This window comes from Frieseomelitta varia, unplaced genomic scaffold (genome assembly GCF_011392965.1).
Source record: "Frieseomelitta varia isolate USP_RPSP 00005682 unplaced genomic scaffold, Fvar_1.2 scaffold_822, whole genome shotgun sequence".
Classification (NCBI taxonomy): domain Eukaryota; kingdom Metazoa; phylum Arthropoda; class Insecta; order Hymenoptera; family Apidae; genus Frieseomelitta; species Frieseomelitta varia.
The window spans coordinates 35,226-61,911 of NW_025110615.1; the positions used below are offsets into that span (position 1 = coordinate 35,226).

The following is a 26,686-nucleotide window of genomic DNA, read 5'->3' on the forward strand; positions in this document are numbered from 1 at the left end:
AATGTTGACATTTACTTAACGTGCTAAATATTTATTTTCTTTATTTTTTAGTCTTTGTTTTTTTACTATCAAGTAAAAATCGGTGATTCATACAGCAGTGACGTAATCCTAATGGTTACCTAGAATAACTTGTGATTGCAATCAATGAAAGGTAGTTTGGTTATGTTTGGCAGGCACGTACTTCTGTCAACATAGCAAGAAAATGGGCTTGTTTGGCAAATCTCAAGAAAAAAATCCCAAAGAAATGGTTAGAAATAAAATGAAAATCTAATATCTATTCTGTGTTTATAAGAAATCATATTTCAGGTTCAAGAATGGACACATAAATTAAGGAAAGAAGGCTATCAATTGGATAGACAGGTTAGAGGTAAGATACTACTGGTGGTATTTTATAAAATACATTGTAACGAAAATGATATTTATGTATAGCAATTCAGCGGGAAGAAGAAAAAATAAAGCGTTCACTAAAAGAAGCAGCAAAAAAAGGTGACAAAGATGTTTGTAAAATTCTAGCAAAAGAAATAATACGTGCACGTAAAACTTGCAATAAACTTTATACGTCAAAAGCACATATGAACTCTGTTTCATTACAAATGAAAAATCAGTTAGCAACGATTAGAGTTGCTGGTTCTGTCCAAAAATCTACAGAAGTGATGCAAGCAATGCAGTCATTAGTAAGAGTACCAGAGGTAGCAGCAACAATGAGAGAATTGTCAAAGGAAATGATGAAAGCTGGTATTATTGAAGAAATGTTAGATGAAACTATGGAATTTGTGGAAGATTCTGAGGAAGTGGAAGACGAGGCAGATGAAGAAATTGACAAAGTAAGTCATCTGGATATGTTTAAAAAACTATGTACTAAAATGTATAATATATATTACAGATCTTATGGGAAGTAACTGCAGGTCAATTAGGTACAGCACCTGCAGTTGTTACAGAAACACCAGGATCTGTTATAGCGTCTACTTCCGCAGAAGAAGAAAGTGAAGATGTAAATGATAAGGAACTTGAAGAAATGAAACTGAGACTACAAAGTCTTCGTAGCTAGGTGTAATATATAAATAATTCATCTGCATTGACTTCAATATCAACTTACACTTATTGAACATATACATACATAAGGTACAAATACAGTGGAATGAATGCCTATCATATTTCAATGCATACTTCAATAATATTTCTTAACAATATCTAATTGATGCTTTTATATTATATTAAATAACCAAAAGAAAATAAGTATTATAAAAATGAAAACAATTTTTATTTTGACTATAGTTTTTATGATCTATCTCTTTCATCTAATTTTTATAATCCAGCTTTTATAATCTGTGTGTGATTTGTAGGATGTCACTATATTTCAACTACATAAGTCATAAATACAGAGAAGCTGGCTTCTTGGTTATATTATGTTGAAAGATACACTTCTTAATTTAATTACAATCACCAAAATCTTGTATTAATATGTATTATATATAAATAATGGTTTTAATTGTTATTAATTTGTGCACTTCCTGATTTTACACCTCTCATATGTATTAATATAATAAAAATAATGCAAAAGCACTGTAATAGGTCACTGGTAGATACATGTACATAAAAAGATTACTATATTTATACACATTTAATTTAAAGTTGCTGAATTCAGACATTTTCAACTTCAATATTTTGATACCAACTTACACTAAATCACAGAATTACAATATTTTATAGGAAATTATGTACCCCAAATTTGATATTTGTGTAGAACATCCCCTTAGCATATTGTGCAAGTGTACAGACTATCAAGAAATAGCAAATAAATTTAGATCTTATACAATTGGTACAGAACACTATTTACAACCTAAAATAAATGTAGGTATGTAAAAGTACAATATAATTTACTCAATTAAATAGCATCCTGATTTCAACCATTTATGCTAGAACCAATTGCTTCAGCAAAAGTTCTGTGGATAAAAAACCGTATTAAATTAAATGAAGATATTTCAAAACCAATACTTCTTTATCCTCGAGAACAACCAGATATCAATGCATCCAATGTAAATAAGATGTGGTTACCTATTACATTAAACTTAATACCGCTAAAATTTATATACAAACTTTAAGCTTCTGTATAATTTATGACATATATTTACATATTTGAAATATATTAAATAAATATTAGACATTGTATATTTGAGAAAATATTCAAATTGATCAAAAAAATACATTTTAAAATTGTTGTTTCTTATATTTCAATATTTTTTGAAAAAATTTTATTGCACCATAAATCTTTTTACATATCTTTTTTCAGCATAATATCAATCTATACATATATAATGTACATATATATATGAACATATGAATATATATGTACATACATACAGATACATTCACATAAGTTACATATTGAAATTATACTCTCCCTATTAAGAGTTTGAAATATAACATTAATTTTTAATTAATTCTTAAAAAATTTTCAAGTTTTTTTTTTAAACCTTTGTAACATCACTATATCTCTGTCATTTTTAAATGTACATCTCAACAATAATAAAATTAAATAACATAAAAATGATTAAGGAATTTGCTCGATATCATTTGTACTCTACAAAATATTTCGTTACTTTAAACCTATTATTATCATGCCTATCACCATCATGTTATAAATATATAATAAAAATAATATATTTTAATTATCACTGTTTCATGGGTCTCATCTCTCTTAGTACACATATAAGTAACTGTGTGCATAAGTATAATTTATATTTAATTATATACTCTTAAAAATACTATCATTTATTTATATTTTAGCAAATTTACAAGTGATCAATTACCATATTGACAATTGCAAGTTTCATCTGTGCTCTAGCTCTTTTAGGAAGTCTATGCATATGAGGTGCCAATTTGCGTAAAAAGTATTTGACTTCACTTCTAATAGGAAAAATCGTTCTTCTCATTGTTTTTGAACTTCTTTTACGTCTCACAGGTTTTTGTTGTGATAAACATTCTACTTCTTCAAAATCCTCATAAAACTGCTCTTCTTTTACATTAGCTGCCTCTTCATTTAATCCTTCTAATGTATGTGGCAACACAACTTCTTCATGTACTTCCAATTCTTCACCAATTACTTTACCCTCTGTTTCTTCTAAAGAAGTTGACAGAAATTCAGTTAAATTTTTATCTATCTCTTGTTTGTTCTGTTTTATAACTGGCAATGTAACTGAAGCTTCACCATTTTGTACCCACACTTGCTGTCTTGTATTAATTTCATTAGAGATAGTAGAAATATGTGTTATTTTTGGTCTAGTTTGCTGTTTCATTGCCTTCATTTTTTGTTGTTCTTGCTCAGGAAGATCTATTTTAATTAATAAACCTGGAGGGATACTAGATAAACTATGCACTGGGATAGGAGCACCTAAATTTGATATATCACCAGTAAATGGTAGAATTACCTTCTTTATATTGCCTTGAATGTTATTTGGAATATTTGATGTAACATGATTTGCTATTGTTATAGGCTGAAATTGATCTGTGAATTGAATTTTCCAGTTAGAAGTAGGAGGAAGTGGTAATTTTCTTATCACACGATTTTCAATATTATTAGGATCAGGCCTTGGAATGTTAATAAGAGTTGGCCTTTTAGATTTCCCACGTTTCTTTGCAAGAGGCGTCGGCTTATTATCTACCTTTGGCTTTTTACTAGATACTAAAGGTCTTGAAAAACCTTGCTTCTTAATTTCTTTAGTATTATTACAATTAGCTTCTTCTAACATATCTTGGTCATCTTCTATTTTTTCCATTGAATTGACACAATCTAATTGCGATACATCCTTTATAGTTGGAACTGCATCGCATGGTCCTACTTTATGAAAACTTTGTCCTGTCTGAAAATGTTTTGAACAAAGTACTAACTTTCTTATTTGATTTGGAGACATTTTCAATAAATCTTCTCTACCCAAAAACTGACACCATCTTAAGCATCTGCCAATTTCATAAGCTGGAAAAGGATGGAACTTATATCTTTCTATTTTATTCTTTGGATCTGATCTTGATCTACCACAAGCAGCACATGCTTGACTTTCTAAGACAGCAGGTGGTAAAGGCTCTAATTTCTTAGGTTTCTCCGAGGAACTATATTTTGAATCAAATACAAATTCCATAATATATTGCTCAGATCCATCTAACTGATCAGGATTTCTAATATTGGGAACAGCATTGTCTATCAATCTGCTTTTATAACCAGGCATAAATTGAGAACGATCAAAATGTTTTGAACAAATGTAACAAAACAAAATTTCCTTTCTTGTCAATCTGTAATATGAATCTACGCCAACGAAGTCGAGCCATTTTAAACATCGAAACTCTTCACCAGGAAAATGATGAAATGTTACACCATCATAATCTAAATCCGATGGATCTCGGCGAAATCGGCCACATAATACACAGGTTATGTTATACAAACTTTGTTTAGGATCATAAATTGAGGGTACTGCGGTACAGTTTAATCTGTCGAGATATTCATTTAAAAAATCCTTCGGCTCGAAGTGCTTGGAACATACCATACGTTGAAGTAATTGTTTCTTTGTAAGTTTATATAAATCTTCACGGCAACAAAATTCCAACCACTTTCTACAACGAGCTTCGTCGTTAACGGGAAATCCAAAAAACATATATTCCTCTTCTTTGTTGTTTGGATTCATACGCGAACGACCGCATACAACACACGGATGCGGCATTTTTTTAAAAATTACTCTTTGTCTCTATACATTCGTCAAATAGACAATTCCATTTTGCTATAGCTTCGTGAAAAAATATCAGGTCTGAGTCAATGCTTTTTAAACATTATAGCTAATACACTCTTTAAAAGATTTAAAATTAAATTATCTTTTTATAGCCTTTTTGTATATGGTGCAATTCTCTGATGTTTAAAGAATAAAATTCAATAATAAAATGCAATAACCTCTTCATCATTTTTCAATCGTATATGTTCAAATTTTGAATATTTCTATGAAACGCAGCAATATTAAGAAAGTTCAGAGAGTTAAAATGTTTCTTTAAAAAAACACGTCTTTAGAAATGAATATTAAAAATCACTTTCTTTTCATGTTATTACACTTGTTGCGCCTTTCTTGTACTATGAAAGGTTAAGCTACTGCTACAGCGTCTTTCACCTAACCTTTCATAAAGTAATACAGCTGTAATTTGGCAATATAGTAGCTAACCTATCAAAGTCCTGCTGTCAAAATATCACTTTATTAATAAAAAAAAATAGTCAAAATGGCAGAAAATTCTAATAATCCATACGATATTAACGGACAGCACTTTAATCCTGATATGTATTTTCAAAAATTATTGAAAGTAAGTGTACATCTTAATTTTCCATTATATTTCCATATATTAGTATTTATTTAATAACATAAAATAATTTTTTAGGAGTGTACATTAAAACAAATTATGGACCATGAAGCAGAAATTATAAAAAATACTCAAATTTTACATTCTGATATGCAAACTCTGGTATATGAAAATTATAATAAATTTATATCTGCTACAGACACTATAAGAAAGGTAAGTTTGTGTTAATTTTATACATAATTACTTATTTGTCTAATATATAATATTCATACAATATACTTTTTCATTATTCAGATGAAAACGGATTTTAAAGAAATGGAAGATAATATGGATTTATTGGCCAAAAATATGGATAGTATCACTTCTTTTTCAGAGCAGATTTCATCAACATTGCAGGGTACTAGACAACAAATTGCCAAATTATCTTCTGTTCATACATTGTTAAAAAAGTTGCAATTCCTCTTCAAATTGCCTGGCAATTTGAAAGATAAAATGAATGAAGAGAATTACGCACAGGTCTGTGTCATATTACATTGTTACACAAACACACACATACACACACAAATGTACACATATTTAAATATTTGTTATTTTGTTCAGGCAGTGCAAGATTACATTCATGCACAACGTGTATTGAATCAATATGGTAATATGCCTTCATTTCAAGGAATACAGAAAGATTGTGAAGATATTGTAGAGGAACTCAAGTCAAGACTGAGAATGCAATTTCATAAAAGAGATGCATCAACTAAATCTTTAGCTGAAAATGTAGATCTTTTGTTGCAACTAAAAGAACCAGCTGATTCTTTGTGTGCTGAATTTCTAACGCATGCGGATGAAAGATTAACAGAACAGTTGGATGTTCTAAAAGATATGTGTGAAAATGATATCATAGAATTTGTAGATATGGCTAGTTCAGGATTTTTAAGTGACTTATGTTTGATTGTTGCTTCCTATAATGATATGTTTATAAATCGACCACCATCAGAAGATAACGAATTTACCGATGACTTTGATACAAAAGCCACTGCACGTTTGAATAGCTATATCATGAAAAATATGAAAAAATATTTCGATTTAATTGGGAAAAGAGTAGAAAATGTAGCTGATACATCTATTTTAGTAAAGGCATTAGACAAATTCCATAGACGATTGCAAGCAATGAATATGTTATGTAAAGATACAGACTTTGCAAGGTAATAAAAAATAACACTGTCATTGCAAAAAGAACGCAAAGTAAAATTCAGATTAAAATATATTTTTATTTATAGAACAGGCACCAATATTGTTATTAATGCAGGTAGAAAACAATGTCGCAATCATTTAGACAATTTGAAGTCCCATTTAAGTGAAACACTTGTTAAAGTGAGACAAATACTGACAACTAAAACTTCTCAAGAAGGAGATAATAGTTTAGCAGAACTCCAGGCATTGCTTATAATGCCTGTCATAGAAAAAATTAAAGGAGTTTTACAGGATTTATTGGTGTGCCTTTATTCTTAAGATTTTTTTATAACTATAAGTTTTTTTTATAACTTGATACCAATTAATTTAAAATCATATAATTTTAGGTATTCTTACAACCAGATTTGTCATTTAGTTTAAAAACACAATTTCTACAAAATTTTTGTGTGGATGAAGTTAGAGAAGGCTTAATAGTTGGATTTTTGCATCATTTAGTGATCACTGCAAGTAGATTTTGTGCTGGATCTGATATTCCAAAATTTCCACCCACTCTTTTACTCTTATTGAGCAAAATGTGCATTGAATTCAAAGAAAATAATGTTAAATATTTGGTAGGGTAAATAATTCTAAAGTAATTTTAGAAAACACGTTTGTAAGGAATTATTCTTTCATTTCTGAACAATTGCAGCTTACTACTACCGATGATTTATTCAATATGAAACAATACACATCATCTGGAAATGTCATTACAACTGAATCAGAGATCTGCGACAAGTTCCAAGAAGCAGCGCAAAATTTATTAAATCATTACGTTCGTATTCAAGGTTTAGCAGTGTCACAAATGTTAAGGAAATCTGTCGAAACAAGAGACTGGTTACATACGATCGAACCAAGAACAGTCAGAGCTGTAATGAAGAGAGTCGTAGAAGATGTAACGTTAATCGATACTCAAGTCGCTGCGTTATATGACGATTCTGATGGTCAAGTCGACAGAAGTAGCGACAGCAGTAGAAAAACCCATAGGTACATTGTAATCATTTCCAAGTGATTAATAATGTTTCATTAAATAACTTGCTTTGGTTCTAGCGTGAGTGTGTCCAGACATCACTACAGATCAAGCTGGTCATCGTACACGCCCAATCATATAGATTCGTCATTGGTGACGAACATTCATAAACTGTTTTCAGAACGTATAGAAATTTTTTCGTCGGTTCAATTTAATAAAGCCTCAATTCTTACGGGAATCATCAAAATAAGTTTAAAGGTAAAATACTTTTAGCAGACACAGTACCGCAATAGAAACAGGTGCTGTCAGCCAGTTACAATGATAAAATAGCACAGCCATTATCCACTTTGCATCACGAAGATACCTTATTCTCTCGCGTTGCGTACACCGCATACTACGCAACATACTTTGTGCATTTGATATTATCAATACTCGATATTTTATCCTAAACTAACAATAAGAATTATTCATTATTTACAGACCTTTCTGGAATGCGTAAGATTACGAACGTTTAGTAAATATGGACTACAACAAATTCAAGTCGACACCCATTATTTACAACTGTATTTATGGAGATTTGTTTCGGATGAAAAGTAAGTTTAAGTAACTATCGTTTTACAGGAAAATAGTTTTGCATGAAACATTTTTTCCAGTGTCGTCCATTTCCTACTAGACGAAATACTTGGAAGTGCTGTACATAGATGTCTAGAACCAGTTTTGATGGAGCCAAGTGTTGTAGATATTATTTGTGAAAGAGGATGAAGAAACAGACAGAAGAGGAACAAATATAGAATATTGTTGTTTCGACTAGTATATTGTACAGTTTTTTCTAGCGTATACATATTTTCTTGTATCACTATTTATGAGAATGAGTAAATGTTATGAAGATTTATAATATGTGATACCATGTATATTCTTGTATATCTTGACATTAACACTGTACATTCCACGAATAAATTTGGCGACGAACCGTAAGAAACGATCTATCTCTTTCAAGTAATTATCTCTCTATCCTTTTATTCATTTCGTATCACCGCCTACGCAGATCGAATACTACAGGGCCTGGTCGTGTCAAAGTACTACAATTCAAGTAACACGATGCACGACATACTTTTCTTTCTTTCTCTATTGATTCGGTGATACGATCTTTTGTCTCCTCTCCTTTACTCTCCCCACTCCCATTCGGGATAAAATAAACTTATCAAAGTCTTAGTATTGTATAAGAAGCAGGGTCAAATGATTCTAATAAGTCTTAATTCTCTATTATATTCTGCACTTTTGAACTTTATTATCACTAAGCTACGGATGTTTATGCATTTAATGGGAAAAAAAGATGTAAAAATTTATAGAATGCGAAAATGTATAAAATATTCAAAATATCACACAAAATTCTCACAAATCTCTAGTCAAATTCTAGTCAGTTAGGTTCTACTATTGTATCAATAAAAATATGACTCTGCATATTTACAGTTTAACTGTCATATTACAGATGTTATGAAAAGAAAAGTCGATCGTTATTGGAACAACGTTTTTTCATTGAAGATCGCTTTATCTTCTTTTAATATAAATTTTGTATCAAGCGAATTTAAAATACTTCTACTATCGTTCATGTATAATATTCTGTATCGATCGATTTTATCCTTTTTGTATGAATTTCATTTTAATTTGAATTTAATTTTTTCAAAACAGTTTAAAATTGTTATTGGAATACAGCGTTCTTCCATCGACGACTGTCGCATATGACGCATAAATGTGCAAAGAATAAATAGGACAAGAGCTTATAGTATATGGGGTTCTGCCGTACCCCCTTGGCAGTGGCTCGAGTTAATTCGAACTTCCTCTCGTTGGATGAGATTCATTCTCCGAGTATCCGGCGTAGGCCTACGCACAGCATTCTACCCAATTTAATAAACTCTTCTAAATTACTCGGACGGGGCTATTCCCTCGTTCAATCATGAATTTCCATGAAAATCCAGAGAAAATTCACTAAATTTCACTCAGACGTTTCCCAAATTCAATCTCAAGTGGGGAGAGTCCGACATGATATTTTAAGCTCAACTGTGTTCGTTTCTACTAGATTTTTTGCTTCGAATTTAACATTAAAAAAGCAAAATAGGAAATTTGGAAGTTTTGTTTCATTCTGGATTGAATAAAATGTATATTTCTCTGCGAGCAGCAAAATAATATCATTGTAGAGTCATATGTGGCACACGTGATCTCAGAAAACACCTGTACACGTGTGTCTTCTGTACGCTAGTACAGAAGTATATTTTCGATGGCACGCTCATTCCATTCTAAGCCGCTATGCAGGCACTAATCAACAAATGTTCTGTGTATCGAAGAAACTTTTCGGAAGATTAAAACGAAGTGCCATAAATTCTAAAGAGTAAATGTAGATAACATTTTGCCAAGGATATTTATACATTTTTCAAAGAAGAGTATGAACACGTCCCAGTGATGAACATATGTGACGACTTGAAATTGAACAAGGTGCAGTTTTACAATTATAATAAAATATACGGTTCCATTGTAATATTTTCACATTACAGTAGATCTCTTATGGCGAATTGAGTGAAAAATAGCTACTAAACTGATTCTTGTTTTATTTGAAGTTTTATTTAAATTACGAGACACAAGCTGGCCTAATCGACGCACAATGGATTGCCATCGACGGAAGAAAAAGCTGCGTAACAGGGATTGTGTATTAATAAAAGGTGCGTATCACTAAAATAGACCCGCATGAGAAAATCGTGTGTAGATCCATCCAGGCAGAGGCGACGATTATCACGAAATGACCAAACTATTTCCAAGTGCAAGCTGACGGTTGTACAGGAGCACATTCTGTGGCATAGGGGCATACCGCGTGCACGTATTAATCAACGAGCTGTCCTTTTCCTCCATTTAAACTCTGTACGACCATCGTCATTCTTCGCCAATTTGCACGACTGGATCTACTCACGGTCCTTCGATCAATTAGTAATTGCTCGACTAATGATACGATTTTCAAGCCTAGATGTTTGTACAGTTACAGATGGCATCGACGTCGAAGACAATCGAAATGTCTTTGTTTCCCAATGATTCACCAACTCTGACCACCAACTATTTGGAATGATAAATCTATTTGCAGCAGTTCTACTTTGCATAAGCGATAATATTTAAAATAATATCGTGGAAATGTGGTATATACGCATAGTATGTTGTCTCACGCGCGCTGACAATTTTCTTTGCAATGTGTAATTACAAAATATTTATACTTCTGTTAAATTAAAAGTAAGTGAAATTAGTTTAAAAAAAAGAAGCGTAGCAAGATCATTTGTTTATTGAAAAGGGGACGCTACGATAAAGTTGGAAAAATGGGAAGATATTTCGAATGGGAGGATATTTCGATTTGTGACCGTAACAACGGGCGGGAAAAGAACGCACTCGTTGCTATGTTCGCAAATTAAGCTATCTTCCCGACAGGTGTCTCGAGACTCGCGAGAACATTACGTCTATGAATTGAATAAATGACCCGATGCTACGTACGCATATCTTTCATAGGGAACAAACACGTCATTTTGAATTTTGAAGGAAAACTCGAAAGAAAAAGAAAGTTGCGTTTACACGTAACGAGATAAGAAAGATCGTTTGAGTAATGGTCATGGGAAATTCGAACTTTAGTCCCATTTAGACGTATATATTTGGGCCTGCATTTGGTCTAACGCAGTCAACGGGCAATTGTCGAGGATAGAAGAGCCTGGCAGAAAAGCTGCCACGTTACTTTAATTTGCTGATCTGTCTGTTAAGTAGTAGTGCCGTAGATGATGATTTAGAAATTCACCTCGGCACAATTACTTTTCACACGGAAAATGCCACAATTGTTAATGGATACGTCAATTTATTCGATATTTCGAAAGCAATAGCAGGTAATTCATTTTATATATCAATGTTCAATCTACTTACGAAACACTTTGCCCACTCTCAAACGGTTCGTTGCGATAATCCTCGAGATTTTAAGTACGTTCTTTTTTATTTCCGATTCGCGGCAAGTTTCTAAACACGTAACACGTTAAACGAATTACTATTACTGCTCCAAACGATTCGTTCGTGGATAAAAACCACTTATTCCACTTATAAAAGTAAAATATATCCGGAAAACGGTTAATAACAACGCGGGAAATCTCACCTCCAAAAATATACTCAACCGGAAGGGAGCCTCTCGACCAATCAACATCGCGAACGCTTCATCATCCGTGCCCGCGACTCTCAACTGACACTACGAAAGTCACGACAGAGTTCATTGTGAAATGTACATTTGTTTAATTCTACAAATAAACAAAGAAACAAATTATCTATCGCATTTTTCAATTTCTTGGACTTCTGTATTGTTTAAATAAACCTGAAACTAAATTGAATATTATTGAGCGAGTCTTACATTATATATCGTGTCTTACGCCTAACGTAGTTATTCAAACGCAACGGTGCAAAATAATTTCAATTCGCAAAAAAATGGAAGTTTGACACTATTTAGTAACTTAAATACGTTCCTCTTTGTCAAAATCGGTGTTAAAGTCACTTTTTCATTCCATATCGGAATTCGCATATTTCCGCGGTAGATTTGAATTTCCGTTTGCTGACAATTCCATATCAATGGTCAAATCTCCAAGCATGTGGTAATTTGATCTGTAAGTGAAGGTTGAAAAGCACTGTCATAGAGAGGTTGTGTCATCAGCCGCGCGGTTCAAATCGTGCGCCAAGGCAAGGCAATAAGGATTTGGTGAGCCGGTGAATGGTTTGATAACAAGCGATGGAAGGCAGGCACGGGGGAGAACGCGCATTGCCCGTCGGTTGGCGGACCATTCAGTGACGCGATTCTTCACTGTCCGGCACTGATTTCAATTGGTAAATTGATTTGGAACGACGGCAAGAGGGAGAGAGAGAGAGAAAAAGAGAAAGACAGGGTCAGACGGGGAGAGGAAAGATGATAAAGAAAGAGTCATACACCACCACCGTGACTAGGTGTACCGTCACACAGCGCAGAAAACCATGGCGGTAGCAGTGGCAGTACCTCTCTTGCGAACGGTTAATAGGTACTGAACGCTGGTTGAATGCTTAATGCACCGTGCTTCTAGGATTAAATTGACCAATCATTTCCCGCGCGGTAAGGAGCGGCCAATTACAGCGCTCGTCCGACTATATTAAGCCAATCAAGAACAGTTTATCGCTCAGTCGTCAGTCTGCAGTTGTGATGCGTGTGTCGTGCGCGTGTTTTTCCTTCTTCTCTCTTCTCAAATGATTCTTAAACATTGTGAAACAAACGAATCGCGTGAAAGAAAGAAAAAAAAAAGAAAGAAGAGGAACGTTTGTCACGAATTGCTCGTGATTGTCTGCTATTTTTTTTTAACGTTTAATCGTTCAGTGATTCAGATCGCCTTTCATTTACCTCTTTTAGGCGCGGTGATTTTTTTTCGCAAACATTTAAAATTGCTTGACTGAGTCCGAACAATATCGAAGTCGCAGTTTGTTTAATTGAATTTTGAATATTTCGTTATTTGCAGTTATTCGTCGAACGTGCGGGGAAGAACTGTGTAAAAAAAACGCAAGAGAAGCACGTGAAAGAGCTTGGAATGATATGCATTTTATTATATACGGCCTGTACGATAAGCTTATTCATTTCTAGTGACGGTTTGTATTTCGATTTTGTAAGATTGCTTTTTTGTGATTAACGTGTATTTTCTCTCTTTGTTAACTTTTCATTGATCGATTGAACTTGAAATAATTCGATAGTCTTCTCGAAACTCCTGTTCGAAACAACAGTGTGGTGTTACTGAAAGATTTCGACAATATTCGAACAACGTTAAAAGAACTTGAATGAATGAACGTCGAATTATTCCGAAGAATTATGTAGCTACACCGACTTGTTACATTAATAAGTGCGAAAGAATGCATCAATGGATACTAGTGTCAAATAGAAGTTAGAGGTCATGAGATTTCCTCCAATTGTTCAATCAAGTCAGACTATTTTATTTCTTTGAACACCATGTGCAGCCAAGTAATACATACATATATCTATATTTTTTTATAGTTAAAATTCGAAGTACATCAATATTTTTAGTCTTATTATTATATGTAATTAAAATCATTGACTCGTAATTTATTATATTATATTTTACAGCTTCACATCAATATACAAACGTCGATACAGTATTTCGTAAAAACTTTCAAGTATCACTGATCACGTGCTTCACACCGTAGGAAATTCATTGTTTAGCAGTCCACCGCAATGAGGTTCCGATTGCACGCGTTAGATATACATATATAACAGAAGCATATTCTTATTTCTCTCATAAATACATTCACCGTCACGCAAACAAAATTAACTCTTAAGCTATCTCCGATGAATATTCTACTACTAATATAAGAGTTCCGAGAAACGTTGATCTAATAAAATTAGTCGAAGCTAACGAAATTTCATCCACATAGCTGATCGATCGGCTTTTCTTTTTTCGATTGTTCAGTCTAGAAATCAGATTGCATGAGTCACTTTTCTACCTCTGTATCCGCAAATTAGATAGAATTTTTCGAAGTATATTTTCCTCGCTTACAACATCTGAGAAATGAGATCATATGTGACCACACGCATAACAACCTCGCAAAAGTATCGTTTCAATCTGACACTCGATGAAACGCATAGAAGTCTCGAGAAGAAACAAGGAGAAAAAGAAGACGAATGCGATATCCTCGCGTAACAATCGCGGAAACGATAAAAGAGACGAAAACTCCCATGAAAACAAGTGACTTCTCTTGCATTGCCAAGAATGTGTTAGAGGCACGACGACTTCGTTGTTTAACAGATTGCCATGAAAGGAAACGTAATTGGAGACATTTTGTTATTCTGAAAATATAACGGCACGCAGTATGCGTTGGTTAGACTTTATCGTCGTGACTTCTTGACCCCTCTCGAATGATAGTATAAAACACGAGAAACGGGAGCCTCGAAGAAAATCGAGTTCCTAGAATTCAAATATAACTAAACTTTCAAACAAAGATCCTTCAATGAGAGAGAATGTAATAAAATTTTTCTTCGCTTTCTTTCTTCTATATTTCGCTCGCGTTCTGCGTTTCGTTTGAGAATGACATAACCTCTATGCATTAAAAATTATAGTCGCTGCAGAAAAATCGTAAAATATGTTGATCTTGTTTCGAAACGCGTCGTTCTTAAAATAGAATATTTTCGGTCGCGGAGCTGAAACAGAGGTCATGCTTTTCAAGGCCCCGCGAATTTTTATACAAAACACCGCCTGTGTTTCTCGAGTAATAGTCAACTTTTTCAAGTATTATCTCAAAGGCGAAGAAGGGCTCGAGTTTTTGCCATTTGAAGAGTATTTCCTTCGTTCGTTTCTTGGAATTCCTCCTCTGCTCGTTCTGTCATCCACCCACAATTTGCGCATCGTAGCCTAATAAATTGACGAGTTATTTCACGAATACCCAGAGGGAGCCGACATTAACAGAAATTAGCGTTAATTGATGGTATTCTCCTTCCCTTTTCGTCCTCCTCGTTTTTCTCTCTTGCCCTCTCTACTTTCCAGATGATCTCGCGATCTCCTTCCCTTTCCTATGAATCTCGTATCTCATTTTTGCATAGTACACCGTTTGTACTTTATCATTTTTGCTCGTCCCCTTTCTCTTTTATTCCAACCATCTTTTTTTTTTTTTTTTCGTAGCATATATACTCTCTCATTTGGCGCATCCGAGTCGACGAACATCGAAAAAACAATTCACTGAAAGTACGCACGAACGTTGTATGTGAAACATGCGGCAGCAGAAGACGGCCACGCGTCCAGCTGAATCTGCAACAGCCGCAACATCGAAGTAATCCTCTTTGGCTTATGACGACTTTGCATTTTTAACGCAAACAGTTTGAAACAAACCTCATGCTGTGTTCTTACTGTTTCAAGTATGAGACGAGTCGAAGAAAAACGGATTGTTTGAATTGTTTTTCTAAGTTTCGATAGTATATGAATGTTCTGTCTGAAGTTCCGGAGCAGTTCCATGGAAAAAATTGTTCGCCAACCTCGAGTTATGCCATGGAGGCGAACGATGAATACGGTGTTTGATGAAACGAGAGGCGTTAAGTAGGGTCGCGGGGCAAAGAAATCAAAGATTCGATTGTAGACTCTCCCTCTCTGTCGTGCGTGTATACATTTCCGTACGCGATATTACTTCCAATCCTTCGTTTCTTTGCTCCGATTTCATTCTCGATTTTTTTTTTTTTTTTCACATCGAAACAGTTTATTATATATTTTATTTTAAGGACCAAAATGATGTACCTATCTTCCTATTTTGCAGTACAATTTATCTGAAAAGAAAAATCTAATTTACTCTACGGTGTTTCAATTGCAACTAATTGAACGCGCTAATTGAAATTGTCAATATAATGCTTATGCAGTTCTAGGATATCTTCGGAAGCATTTTTGATACATATGGATATAATGCTTGTGCAGTTCTAGGACATTCTTCGGAAGCAGGCTAAATTATGTGTGGGAAGCATACAAATTTTCAAAACAGAAGCAACAAGTTTCAGTCCGGGACGAAAGCTCAACGTAAAGCACGAAATTTTTTCGGAGACGAGCAAAGGAAGAATGAACAGAGGCTGAAATAGTGGGCGACTTTAATGACTACTCGAGGTCGCTTCAATGAGTACTACTGTGTGTCATTGCATCATTATAGTGTGTACGATATATAGTGTACAGTGTACGGTACCACGTCCGGACTAATAATTATAACATATATCTTTTATTGTCCGCACCGTTTTGTAATGATTTTATCAGTATAAGTATCAGTTTTATACGATGAGATTTTCCTTTGTTTCTTCTTCTTCCTTCTTTTTAATTAAAATTCTTGACTAATTTAGTATCAAATAGATATTAATTAAAATATTTCAATTATAATTAAAATTTTTGACTAATGTAATGTCAAATAGATATAACCGTAATAAATCAGATATTTATAATTAAAGGGGGAAAAAATTTAATAATTAGATTCAATAATTATGTAGAAAAATGTTGCAAGCAAGGATGTTTGTAAGATATATTTCATAAATAGACTTAACTCAATTGACTTAAGACTTCTATCCCTTTCATAAAATGATTGCAGTGTGCATGCAGTGAATGTGTCATGCAATATCTATGAACTACCGTATTCTTCTGCCGATTATCTAATCTCGCGCTAAATTATAACGAAACGTGGGCACTTTATATTAAAATCTCTCCTTTGGCCTGTTTAATTGTCTATTAATCGATAAATTCAATTTTACTTACCTAATTAAAAACTTAAATTAACAATTCGAAACAATTCAAAATGTAAGAAATAAGTAATTAATTTTATAATAATTTATAGGGGTATGTCACCATTGCGTCATCAAGATTGTATGGCTATCATAACAACGGAAGGACCACGATACATCGGAAGTTAATCCTGTCTTGTTCATAAGTACTAGTGCCGCAGGAGTGACTAGGTTGGGTTAAAAATTGCCATATCTCCTGCTGCTCAAGTGCTTATCAATGGGTCCGGACTCACATCTATCTTTCAAATCGTGTATTGAAATAAAAACCTGTTTAAAATGAAATTTTACAGATATCACCTAAATGTACAATGTAAAAGAAATTATAATTTGCGTATATTAATGTAATAATAATGAATAAATATTCTATTTCATATTTATAATTAATTGTTCTATGTAAATATATTAAAATAATTTTTAAAAAACCACGCGCAAAGAATGTATTCAATATAAATGATGAAACTTCTACGTTGAAAAAGAAAAAAAAAAATTAGTTTGGAGGAGCTGGGATTTGAACCCAGGACTTTCAGCATGCGAAGCAGACACTCTACCACTGAGTTACACCCCCTGTTGTAAACTCTATCTTTTACAGAGTTTAAATGGTACAATTTCATTATTTAAATAATAAATTTCATTAATCTTGATATTTATTATCAAAAAATCATACATGTTATTTCTATAATTCTTAATGTTTTATTCTGTTATTATAAAAATTTAAGTTATAAAATACCATTTTAACAAAGTAATACATTTTTATACTTATCCTGTGTTGATTCGGATAAAATAAATAAAACATGTTCATTCTATATATTGTTCCTTTTACATATAATCAAAGGTATACTTTCCAATATATATATATATTTATATTTATAAAAGTAAATGTCAATAAATAAATATTCTATTAATATTTGTATCAGGTACTGAAACTTTCATTTATAATGTACCTAGTTTAGAGTTCCATTAAATTAATCATAATAGGTTAAAACAAAAAGAGAAGACATACAAATAATTCGATTTTATTCATCCCTTTATGGGAATAGCTACTGCAACCTAGCTATTTACAACCTGTATGCAAGATATAGTCTTGTGAGTATACTTTATAAGTATACTTGTGACTATTTTACTCTATACATATACCTGTTTGAGATAGTAGGTAAAAACCAAACTTAGATCGAACTCGAACAATAGTGTATATATAGGAATATTTAGTACATCTTGTAAGGAAAAGAGGGATAGATGAGACTGATGCAAACGTTGAAAAGTTGCGCGTATAGTCTGGCGCTTTAGTCGCTTCGCTAATTGTGAATTTAGATACTAGAGATAAGTGCGGTTCTGCCAGGTTCTACTGATGTCGCAACAATTCAATCTAACCTCCGAAAAAAACTAACAGCGTCCTACTGAAGTAACTGTCAGTTCACGGTACGTCATCGTAAAGCGATTCTACTAAGGTTATTTCGTGTATTCCTGATTTTTGTTAGTTCGTTAGCCGATGAAGGTTTGTTTTCCACCTCTTAATATTTTATAACCGATTACGTTCAGCTTGTTTAACTGTTTTCTACTTTCAGCAAATCTACATCTATGACACATGGCTAGTAAATCGTTACTAGATGGTAAATTATAAAAATTTGAACACGTCGAAAATAAGGATAAGAATAGTGTCTTAATTCGAAGAATTTGAACGGTATTCGCCACGGCTTTCACAGACATGGTTGGATTGGCGGGCGGGGGAGGTCATCTGTATCCCTCGCCCCCAATGCAACCTAATCCAGAATGTAAGTTCTAACAATATATATATAATTATTTATAAATATCTTAAGTTTTCATATTTTTTCAATATAGCTAATACTCATTTTTATTATTGTTTTGATGTAAATATTTTTATACAGTGAGAGAAATGACTGGAATCGCTCCTAGTGCACCGACTAGCGCTGATGCCTGTTTAAGTATAGTACATTCTCTCATGTGTCATCGTCAAGGTGGTGAAAGTGAAGGATTTAGTAAAAGAGCCATCGAGTCTTTGGTTAAAAAACTTAAAGTATATATTTTTCTTTAATTACATGTCAAGAATTTGATCAGTATTTATAATATAATTTATATTTCTTAGGAGAAAAGAGATGAATTAGATAGCTTAATAACCGCTATTACTACAAATGGAGCTCATCCTAGTAAATGTGTTACAATACAGAGAACTCTGGATGGTAGGCTACAAGTTGCTGGTCGTAAAGGATTTCCACATGTTATTTATGCACGAATTTGGAGATGGCCAGATTTACACAAGAATGAATTGAAACATGTCAAGTACTGCCAATTTGCTTTTGACTTAAAATGTGATTCTGTATGTGTGAATCCATATCACTATGAGAGAGTTGTATCTCCTGGCATAGGTATGTCATGAAACATATCTTTTATCTTGTTTTCATAGAGAGATCATGTGCTTCGATCAATGTTTTTTTTCATTACATTGTTTCTTTGCAAAGCTTCTGTGAATTCATTTGTAGCACCATAAGTGTAAATGATTTATTGTTGTGGCCTTGGTGTATGATGGAATGGGTTGGTTTCCCCGCACAGACCCGTTCTTTACAGACCTATCTGGACTGACTCTGCAATCGGGAGTAGGCGTAGGACCAGGTGGCAGATTAGTCAAAGATGAGTATTCAGTTGGTGGTGGAGGAAGTGCAGCAGCTGGAACAGTAGGATCTGCAATGGATGTTGATGGAGAAATGAACCAAACTATTCAGCATCATCCACCTGCTCAACCTACTTCGTCTAGTAATGCTCAATCATCTCAACAGACTTTTATACCAGGTCTAGCACCGCCTAATCCAAGTGAGTAAAATATTTTCTTTATTTTTTGAAAAATATACACATCTAATATAAAAATGTTATTTCTTAATGATTATCATATATTAAAAATATACATGTTTATAATATTCATTGGTGAAATAATCATATTTGACTATATCAAAATACATTTATAACTTAGTTGATATATGTTTCTGAATATGGAGTATGTTGATTTATTTAAAGAAAAGCATGTTTATGTTATTAAAATCTTAAAATATGAGGCAGTGCACTAAAATACATAAATTAAAAAAGCTTTGTTATTACAGTATTGTATCGTTAGGAAAGTTTATTTTGTTGTCTGCAAACCATTTATTAATATTGCTTTATTCAGAATTATTTTGCATTGCTAGTTTGATTTCATTTTAGCTTTATTCTTTCTTTTTCCTTTTATTGTTTGGCACAGCTAGTGGTGAGGGTGTGTTTGGCAGTAATGGGGGAGGGAATAATGGTGGTAATCCGCACAGTAAATTGGATGACAATAATTGCCCCAGACAAACCTGGATTCCTACACCTCATCATCCTACAACACGTAATATTCATCATCGTACGTACTATATAATAGAATGCTTTCTTACATTCTATTTTCTGTCTATTTGCCAGTTAATTTTTGTTGCTTTCTGCTAATTTTATAAAAATTCGTAGTGATTTTATATGATAATTAATTTCAGAAATTCTGGCCGTTTGAGTTAATTGTTATTTTATATTATGTTGCCTGCATTGTGTACGAGTTACATTTAATTTTGCAGCAGTAGTACATCCAATGAGTCACACCGTAGGTAGCCAACAGCAGTCATTGAGTACATCTAGTGGAGGCAATGGGGCACAGATGCTGAGTCCTTCACAAGGGCAGTCTAGTGAAACATTTTATGGAACAAATACACCTCCTCAAGATCTTAATCAACCACCTACTGTTGATGCATTAGCAGCATCTTTAGGTATGCTATTTCAGTTTATTATCCTATTATCCTATTGAATCTCAATTTCCTTTTTTTAACAGGCGAAGGTCAAAATTCTCCTGTATCGCCTGTACATCTTCATCATCCAAATGGATTTCCAGTAGGTACAGCTGCTTATAATTCAGGAGCACCACAATGGACTGGACCCAATACTCTTACATATACTCAAAGCATGCAACCTCCAGATCATAGACATCTTCATCCTACTTCCTATTGTGAGTTATTGATAAACAGTATATTATATTATTCTAACAACAACCATAATTGATCATCTTTATTAGGGGGCAGCCATGCAGGTGAAGTAGGTGGAAATATCGGTGGTTTACTATCTACACAACCAGCTCCAGAATACTGGTGTTCGGTTGGCTACTTTGAATTAGATACTCAAGTGGGCGAAACGTTTAAAGTTAGCAGCGGTTGTCCTACCGTAACAGTAGATGGTTATGTGGATCCAAGCGGTGGTAATAGATTTTGTTTAGGAGCTCTGAGTAATGTACACAGAACAGAACAAAGTGAAAAAGCTCGTCTTCATATAGGTTAATAAATTATTCCTTCTTTGATTTTTAGGTAATTAATGAACAATAATTATAATGCCATGAACTTTTTAGGAAAAGGAGTTGTATTAGATTTAAGAGGCGAAGGAGATGTTTGGTTAAGATGCCAAAGTGAACATAGTGTCTTTGTACAGTCTTATTATCTAGACAGGGAAGCAGGTCGTGCACCCGGTGATGCTGTGCATAAAATTTATCCTTCTGCATATATTAAGGTCTTCGATTTGCGGCAATGCCATAAACAAATGAGAGGACAAGCTGCTACTGCACAAGCTGCCGCTGCGGCACAAGCTGCCGCTGTAGCGGGACACCTTACACACGGAGCGCCAATTACTAAAAGTTAGTATAATATCAATTGGTATATAAATTATATGTTTCATAAATTATATGTTTCACAATTTTTAATTAACAATAAACTTTACAATGTAATAAAGGTCTTAGTGCAGCAGCAGGAATAGGTGTAGATGATCTTCGACGACTTTGCATTTTGCGTTTAAGTTTTGTGAAGGGTTGGGGCCCTGATTATCCTCGACAAAGTATAAAAGAAACTCCATGCTGGATAGAGGTATACATAAATTCTAGATTTTCACATCAATCGTAAATTATTTTAAAAATTAAAAAGATATAAAACTGTATATCCAATATAGGTGCACTTACATCGAGCTCTTCAGTTACTAGATGAAGTTTTGCATACTATGCCAATAGATGGTCCACGGGGAATTGAATAATTTTATTCAATTTTGAATAATACATATGTTACAAAAAAGACATCACATTATTACAGACTCTGCATCAGGTGTGCAAAATACATACTTGTACAATACTGTGCAGTATTATTAAAGATTTTGAAATGAAATCAGCAAAATATTGATTCAAATAAAATAGTATGCGCTTTCATTCAGAAAAAAATGTTTGAGATTTTTATTGAAATTTTTTATATATTTTACACACATAATTTTTCGTGTAGAATAAAAGGTATATCACGGCCTTGCATTACCATTAACGTACAAACGTTTTGCAAAAGAAATCTTATTTTTCATTATGAAAAATTATTTTTTAAGAAAATATAAATGCATCTACATGAAATGAGGGTAAAATGAGAGATTTCTATTTTAATAGGCAGTCATTATCTTGTTTAAGGGGATAAATACATTTTCTATGGTATGGCCTGGTAAGCTCAGTAAAATGCATGGATAAAAAATGCGTGATACTTTCGGAAACATTAATAGTCATAATCTCGTTTTCTGAGATTAGCTTTGTAAAATAGCATAACCGACATATATCTTATCTAAAGAATGATGATAAATTTTAAATTCACTGTTTATGTCAAATATAACACCAATGGGTTATATGCACAGTAGGAAGGTTTTCTAAGAATGCAATATATTTCAAAGTACTGTCGGATAACAGCTTTAGTATATAGAAATACTGCGATAAATATTATATAAGCCATTCTATAAATCTATAATGTCAAAGAAGACATAGTATATAACCAGAAAGAAATTTAATGAAAGCTGTTTGCATAATGAAATATTAATGGGAGCAATTAAATATTGAGAACATTGCATTAGGAAAGCATATTTTTATTATATTTGTACTGACAGTAGTTTGATACTATGTTGATAGAATAACCTTCTATATTGTCATTTATTTTATACTTTATAGCCAAAAAGTATCACTACATAAATAGCTGCAGTTTGATTTATGACGTTTTGTGTCTCCTCTTTTTTATTATTATTTTTCCTGTCTGAATATAAATAAATGCGATAGTTAGTATTATTATAATTATTAGTATAGTTGTTGGTGGTGAGACAAGATGAAAATATTTAAAACGTGGTACGAGCTAATTCTTCTAATCAACCACCAATGTTACTACTATTACTATGTAGTACTTGTTGAATAATTATACTTACTGTTTACCAACCATTTTATTATTCTATATTCGTACAAAATATTCTTATATATATATATGCTATATATAAGATGCTATATTTGATAATATTACCATACAGAGAAAACGTTGACCAAATTTTATACCTATCCATATATATATATATATGTGCATGTGTTTGTATGCGTTTGTATATATATATATATATAAGCGCCTATGTACACATATCGACATTTTATCTTTTCTTCCTTTATTCTAGATAAAGAGAAAAATTTACCGCTTGTTTTTATTAATTGGTGCACATTATAGTATTTTGAATTTTTGCTTCTTGTTGTAATTGAGTAGAGATTGTTTAGCTGTTGTGTTCACGTTATCGTCCATATATGTATTTTTTATGTTATACTTAATCAAGATCATCCTCATTGATACAGAAACGAATAGAATTTTGTACATATAGGCACATGTATGCGCATTGCGTTGCAAGTAAAAAATGGGCCATTCTTGATTAAGCAAGTATTGAGTTATTGCGAGATGTGTTATTCATATTATGTGAAGTTACATGTTACCTTTATAATGAAAACAGGTTGAAAGGAGAGTCTCTCTAACATCATTAAAAAGCATAAAGAAAGAAAAAAAAAGAGACAAAAGAGGAAAATGTTGTATAGTAGAAGTAACAAAAGGATGTGCATTTGTTAATAACGATCGAAGAAAAGAGTAATGTTAGTGACTAAATTTTTAGAAAGTCTGTATTTTAGCGATAAAATACACGAAACATAAATTGTATCGTTCTTTTTTTTCTAAATCAAAGGTATGGAGCTCAAATGGAAAACTCATATTTAAACATACTTAACGCCAAGTTCGCTTTAGAAAAACATGTGCCATCATTTTCATATACACCATACATAAAATAAACAGGATTAAAAATTTTTATAAATCCTATATTTTTACCATATTCGTAAAATGAGAATGCAACACATCTTTAAATTGTGGTGCTTTAGTACGTCCTATACTAATAGATTTTACAAGATCCAGAATAAAAATTTATACATCTAAATTAAGCTAAATTAAATCTATATAAGAATGTGAGATGGATTGTAAAAATTGATGCGTTTGAAACTATAATATTCTGAAATAGAATATGAAATAAGAAAAGAATTGATGTATGGGATACAATCTAAAACTTAGAAACTTTATAACAAGAAATATTCTATAATCGTGTTCATATGATGTTTTAATAATGCCTCCAAACAATAGTTTCTTACATATATTAAAAGTGGTATCAAAGTGCAATAGCCCTGTCTCATGTCAAAGATACCATAGCTGATAGTTGTATGTAAATTAATAAAATGCCTATGTAATTTATGTTCGTGATTGAAAAATGATAATGATAATAACTATAATTATTACCGCTTTTTCTTTCAATTTTGTCAAGGTAATATATTTAGTATACCTTGTTATTTAAAAATCTTAATTTACTTCAATGACGAAGCCCATATTTATATTACATCATCTATTTTATATTTAATTTTACTATTTAACGTTTTATAAATAATAACTTAATAAATGAAAAGATTTGTTACGTTTGTTCAATTGTTATTAATAATTTCTTCTGGCTTTTAATACAAGGCTTCGTTATTAATTATAGATTTCGAAACATAAAGACTTGTTCTTAAACATTAGGAGCATAAACATAAGCACGTACAATAAATATAGAATTATACATTTATAATTGATATTCATAATTTAAAAAAATTGTAAAATAATAGTTTCACATACTTTTTTTACTAAGTTTTACAGTTAAATTTAAACGCGAATCATTTTCATAACATAATTGCATGTTATTCATATATTTTGAAATAGTTGGAATTTGATTGTAAAGCGGCGATCTAATTATCATTGTTTGTGTTTTAAACAAATTGTGTATATTTAAACCAAAGATATTTCGACGACACGATTACATCATTATATGTTACGAATATATATATGAAATGTAAAAGTAATTATTCTTAACAAATACGTCGCAATACATAATGCAAGTAGAAATGCATATAAACATTTTAAACCACATGTTGAAACACAATATCATTCAGGTATAAAATTTTCTGAAGTTGGAGTTACAATATTTCAGTAAATGTTATAAAATCATATGAATTACAAATTAATATCTGTGATTATCGTCAATACAGAAAAAGTATGTAATCATTTTTAGCCATAAAACATTTTTGTGTAAAACTGTACGACGATAATACATTATTAGATTGTTAACAAAAATTGTGCAAAGCGTAAGTTGCAACAATAGACAGAGCATTATTGCAAAGATAAACAGACTATGAGATCAGAGATAATTAATACAACAATGTCTGTATATCATATTGTAAAGCTCATATACTTACTTGAATGAATGTGTTTACAAGATTTTTGTTATTGTATATTATAAATACATTATATTATACATGATCATTTTCAATAAACATATTCTGTGAATTAGACAAAAATGTATTGAATTGAATATAAAGAGGAAAGTAAATATACAAATATAGCTATCAAAGATCACTGTTTATTGATTTATTTGTTATAGTACAAGAAATTTATCATATAACATCTACTTTACAATTTGTTAGATGATTCAACTTTAGATTTAGTTTTATAAAAATTACCTTTGAGATCAATTGCAACATTATGTTCTGTAATATTTTCCAATGCATTTACAATAGCTTTATCTACATTTTCAGGTGTAATAAATGTTTTAGCTTCTTCTTTTGCTTTTCTGATTTCTTCATCTATTTTTTCTAACATTTTCGAATCTCTTTCCTTTTTCGCTTGTACTTTCTCAAGAATTTCCTTTCGACGATCTTCTCTTTCTTGAGTTAATCTTTTTTCTCGCATCATAGCTACTTTTTTATTCCATTTATCATTTATTTGACTACATATTTCAAAATCTTTTTGTGCATTTTTTTCTACAACAAGTTTATCGAAACAAAGCTCTCTTTCTTTTTCTGTTTCAATGAAGTAAGTCCTGAGACAAAAGAATATTTTATATATATCTAGTTGATACATAATCATAAATAATATTAAAAATCTTACATACATTAAAGACTTCATGTATGTCCTGTAATTATTATGTAAACGTTTAAGTTCAATACTTTCTTCTGTAGGTATAACTTTTCTTTTTGGTACTCTAAATAACTTGGATTTTGCTGGTGGTAACCAAATTGGTTTTCTTTTCCATCTTACGCATTGAATATTAGGTCCATTGGATATTATATGATCGTAAGCATTTAAGTTTCGTACTGTTAATACATTAACACCAAATTGCACTGACAGTCGTATCATTATTTTAAATTAATTTTCTATTATAATGTAACTTTTTCTAACAGAAACTTAAGATTATACTACACTGTAAAACATGTATTTAAGTTTTTGTTACGGTATTATAATTATTTTATATTTTATATTTATATTTTACTGTGTAATTGATAATGTATAGCTTTATTTTGTATTATTAAAAAATCAATGTGTTTTTACGACATTTTTATCTAATACAATAATCGAATTAGGTTAGGAGTATGTTATTGCGAAGAAATTTATTTTCAACTCTTT

General features: G+C 31.9%; 6 protein-coding genes, 2 long non-coding RNA genes and 1 other non-coding gene across 17 annotated transcripts; 6 read left to right on the forward strand and 3 right to left on the reverse strand.

Moving 5' to 3' along the window:
* The first annotated feature begins 89 nt into the window (after positions 1-89).
* Positions 90-1,495, forward strand: LOC122536329 (charged multivesicular body protein 3). 2 transcript variants are annotated; one of them, XR_006308376.1, is made up of 5 exons: positions 90-247; positions 307-367; positions 430-824; positions 884-1,122; positions 1,344-1,495. XR_006308376.1 is itself a non-coding variant. In XM_043668624.1 (4 exons), the coding sequence occupies exons 1-4, from the start codon at positions 203-205 to the stop codon at positions 1,046-1,048; spliced, it is 666 nt and encodes a 221-aa protein (XP_043524559.1). In that variant the 5' UTR covers positions 90-202; the 3' UTR covers positions 1,049-1,495. The 2 variants fall into 2 exon arrangements, 1 of the variants encoding a protein (XP_043524559.1); XM_043668624.1 differs by having other exon boundaries at positions 884-1,495.
* Positions 1,496-1,630: 135 nt separating this feature from the next.
* On the forward strand, positions 1,631-2,128 carry LOC122536330. Its single transcript, XM_043668626.1, has 2 exons — positions 1,631-1,855; positions 1,921-2,128. Exons 1-2 carry the CDS (start codon positions 1,717-1,719, stop codon positions 2,100-2,102), a joined length of 321 nt encoding a protein of 106 aa, XP_043524561.1. The 5' UTR covers positions 1,631-1,716; the 3' UTR covers positions 2,103-2,128.
* Positions 2,129-2,751: 623 nt separating this feature from the next.
* LOC122536328 lies at positions 2,752-4,712 on the reverse strand. The gene has a single exon (XM_043668623.1). The coding sequence runs from the start codon at positions 4,710-4,712 to the stop codon at positions 2,793-2,795; it is 1,920 nt and encodes a 639-aa protein (XP_043524558.1). The 3' UTR covers positions 2,752-2,792.
* Positions 4,713-5,181: 469 nt separating this feature from the next.
* On the forward strand, positions 5,182-8,504 carry LOC122536326 (vacuolar protein sorting-associated protein 51 homolog). The gene is made up of 10 exons (XM_043668622.1): positions 5,182-5,334; positions 5,410-5,544; positions 5,626-5,847; positions 5,932-6,527; positions 6,603-6,816; positions 6,903-7,127; positions 7,205-7,539; positions 7,603-7,780; positions 8,003-8,115; positions 8,176-8,504. Exons 1-10 carry the CDS (start codon positions 5,254-5,256, stop codon positions 8,282-8,284), a joined length of 2,208 nt encoding a protein of 735 aa, XP_043524557.1. The 5' UTR covers positions 5,182-5,253; the 3' UTR covers positions 8,285-8,504.
* Positions 8,505-9,792: 1,288 nt separating this feature from the next.
* LOC122536331 lies at positions 9,793-10,741 on the forward strand. Its single transcript, XR_006308377.1, has 3 exons — positions 9,793-10,012; positions 10,135-10,236; positions 10,548-10,741. It is a non-coding gene; the product is annotated as an uncharacterized LOC122536331 (long non-coding RNA).
* A 1,929-nt stretch (positions 10,742-12,670) lies between these two features.
* LOC122536324 lies at positions 12,671-17,222 on the forward strand. 3 transcript variants are annotated; one of them, XR_006308374.1, is made up of 3 exons: positions 12,690-13,186; positions 13,289-13,553; positions 13,677-17,222. It is a non-coding gene; the product is annotated as an uncharacterized LOC122536324 (long non-coding RNA). The 3 variants fall into 3 exon arrangements; XR_006308375.1 differs by having other exon boundaries at positions 12,705-13,553; positions 13,677-14,373; positions 15,226-17,222; XR_006308373.1 differs by having other exon boundaries at positions 12,671-13,553.
* A 118-nt stretch (positions 17,223-17,340) lies between these two features.
* On the reverse strand, positions 17,341-17,412 carry Trnaa-cgc. Its single transcript has one exon. It is a non-coding gene; the product is annotated as a tRNA-Ala (tRNA).
* A 599-nt stretch (positions 17,413-18,011) lies between these two features.
* Positions 18,012-24,418, forward strand: LOC122536322 (mothers against decapentaplegic homolog 4). Of its 6 annotated transcripts, none has more exons than XM_043668614.1 (12): positions 18,012-18,339; positions 18,410-18,616; positions 18,731-18,879; positions 18,949-19,228; positions 19,413-19,670; positions 20,092-20,232; positions 20,438-20,623; positions 20,686-20,859; positions 20,926-21,180; positions 21,253-21,534; positions 21,630-21,760; positions 21,843-24,418. In XM_043668614.1, exons 2-12 carry the CDS (start codon positions 18,550-18,552, stop codon positions 21,921-21,923), a joined length of 2,004 nt encoding a protein of 667 aa, XP_043524549.1. In that variant the 5' UTR covers positions 18,012-18,339; positions 18,410-18,549; the 3' UTR covers positions 21,924-24,418. The 6 variants fall into 6 exon arrangements, with proteins under 6 accessions (XP_043524549.1, XP_043524552.1, XP_043524553.1 ...); XM_043668617.1 differs by having other exon boundaries at positions 20,465-20,623; XM_043668613.1 differs by having other exon boundaries at positions 18,014-18,339; positions 20,435-20,623.
* Positions 24,419-25,623: 1,205 nt separating this feature from the next.
* Positions 25,624-26,680, reverse strand: LOC122536323 (probable 28S ribosomal protein S26, mitochondrial). Its single transcript, XM_043668620.1, has 2 exons — positions 26,175-26,680; positions 25,624-26,102 (listed from the first exon to the last, which is right to left on the reverse strand). The coding sequence occupies exons 1-2, from the start codon at positions 26,417-26,419 to the stop codon at positions 25,694-25,696; spliced, it is 654 nt and encodes a 217-aa protein (XP_043524555.1). The 5' UTR covers positions 26,420-26,680; the 3' UTR covers positions 25,624-25,693.
* Positions 26,681-26,686: the final 6 nt, after the last annotated feature.

Bases quoted from the DNA above. Each gene is read 5' to 3' on its own strand.
- LOC122536323 (XM_043668620.1), bottom strand. From the start codon at position 26,419: ATGATACGACTGTCAGTGCAATTTGGTGTTAATGTATTAACAGTACGA. The intron at 26,103-26,174 runs GTATGTAAGATT...CTTTTGTCTCAG, and splicing joins ACATACATGAAGTCTTTAAT to GACTTACTTCATTGAAACAG.
- LOC122536330 (XM_043668626.1), top strand. From the start codon at position 1,717: ATGTACCCCAAATTTGATATTTGTGTAGAACATCCCCTTAGCATATTG. The intron at 1,856-1,920 runs GTATGTAAAAGT...CATTTATGCTAG, and splicing joins ACAACCTAAAATAAATGTAG to AACCAATTGCTTCAGCAAAA.
- LOC122536322 (XM_043668613.1), top strand. From the start codon at position 18,550: ATGGTTGGATTGGCGGGCGGGGGAGGTCATCTGTATCCCTCGCCCCCA. The intron at 18,617-18,730 runs GTAAGTTCTAAC...ATTTTTATACAG, and splicing joins AATGCAACCTAATCCAGAAT to TGAGAGAAATGACTGGAATC. The intron at 21,535-21,629 runs GTTAGTATAATA...AATGTAATAAAG, and splicing joins CGGAGCGCCAATTACTAAAA to GTCTTAGTGCAGCAGCAGGA.
- LOC122536328 (XM_043668623.1), bottom strand. From the start codon at position 4,712: ATGCCGCATCCGTGTGTTGTATGCGGTCGTTCGCGTATGAATCCAAAC.
- LOC122536329 (XM_043668624.1), top strand. From the start codon at position 203: ATGGGCTTGTTTGGCAAATCTCAAGAAAAAAATCCCAAAGAAATG. The intron at 368-429 runs GTAAGATACTAC...ATTTATGTATAG, and splicing joins ATTGGATAGACAGGTTAGAG to CAATTCAGCGGGAAGAAGAA. The intron at 825-883 runs GTAAGTCATCTG...TATATATTACAG, and splicing joins CAGATGAAGAAATTGACAAA to ATCTTATGGGAAGTAACTGC.
- LOC122536326 (XM_043668622.1), top strand. From the start codon at position 5,254: ATGGCAGAAAATTCTAATAATCCATACGATATTAACGGACAGCACTTT. The intron at 7,128-7,204 runs GTAGGGTAAATA...GAACAATTGCAG, and splicing joins AAAATAATGTTAAATATTTG to CTTACTACTACCGATGATTT. The intron at 8,116-8,175 runs GTAAGTTTAAGT...CATTTTTTCCAG, and splicing joins AGATTTGTTTCGGATGAAAA to TGTCGTCCATTTCCTACTAG.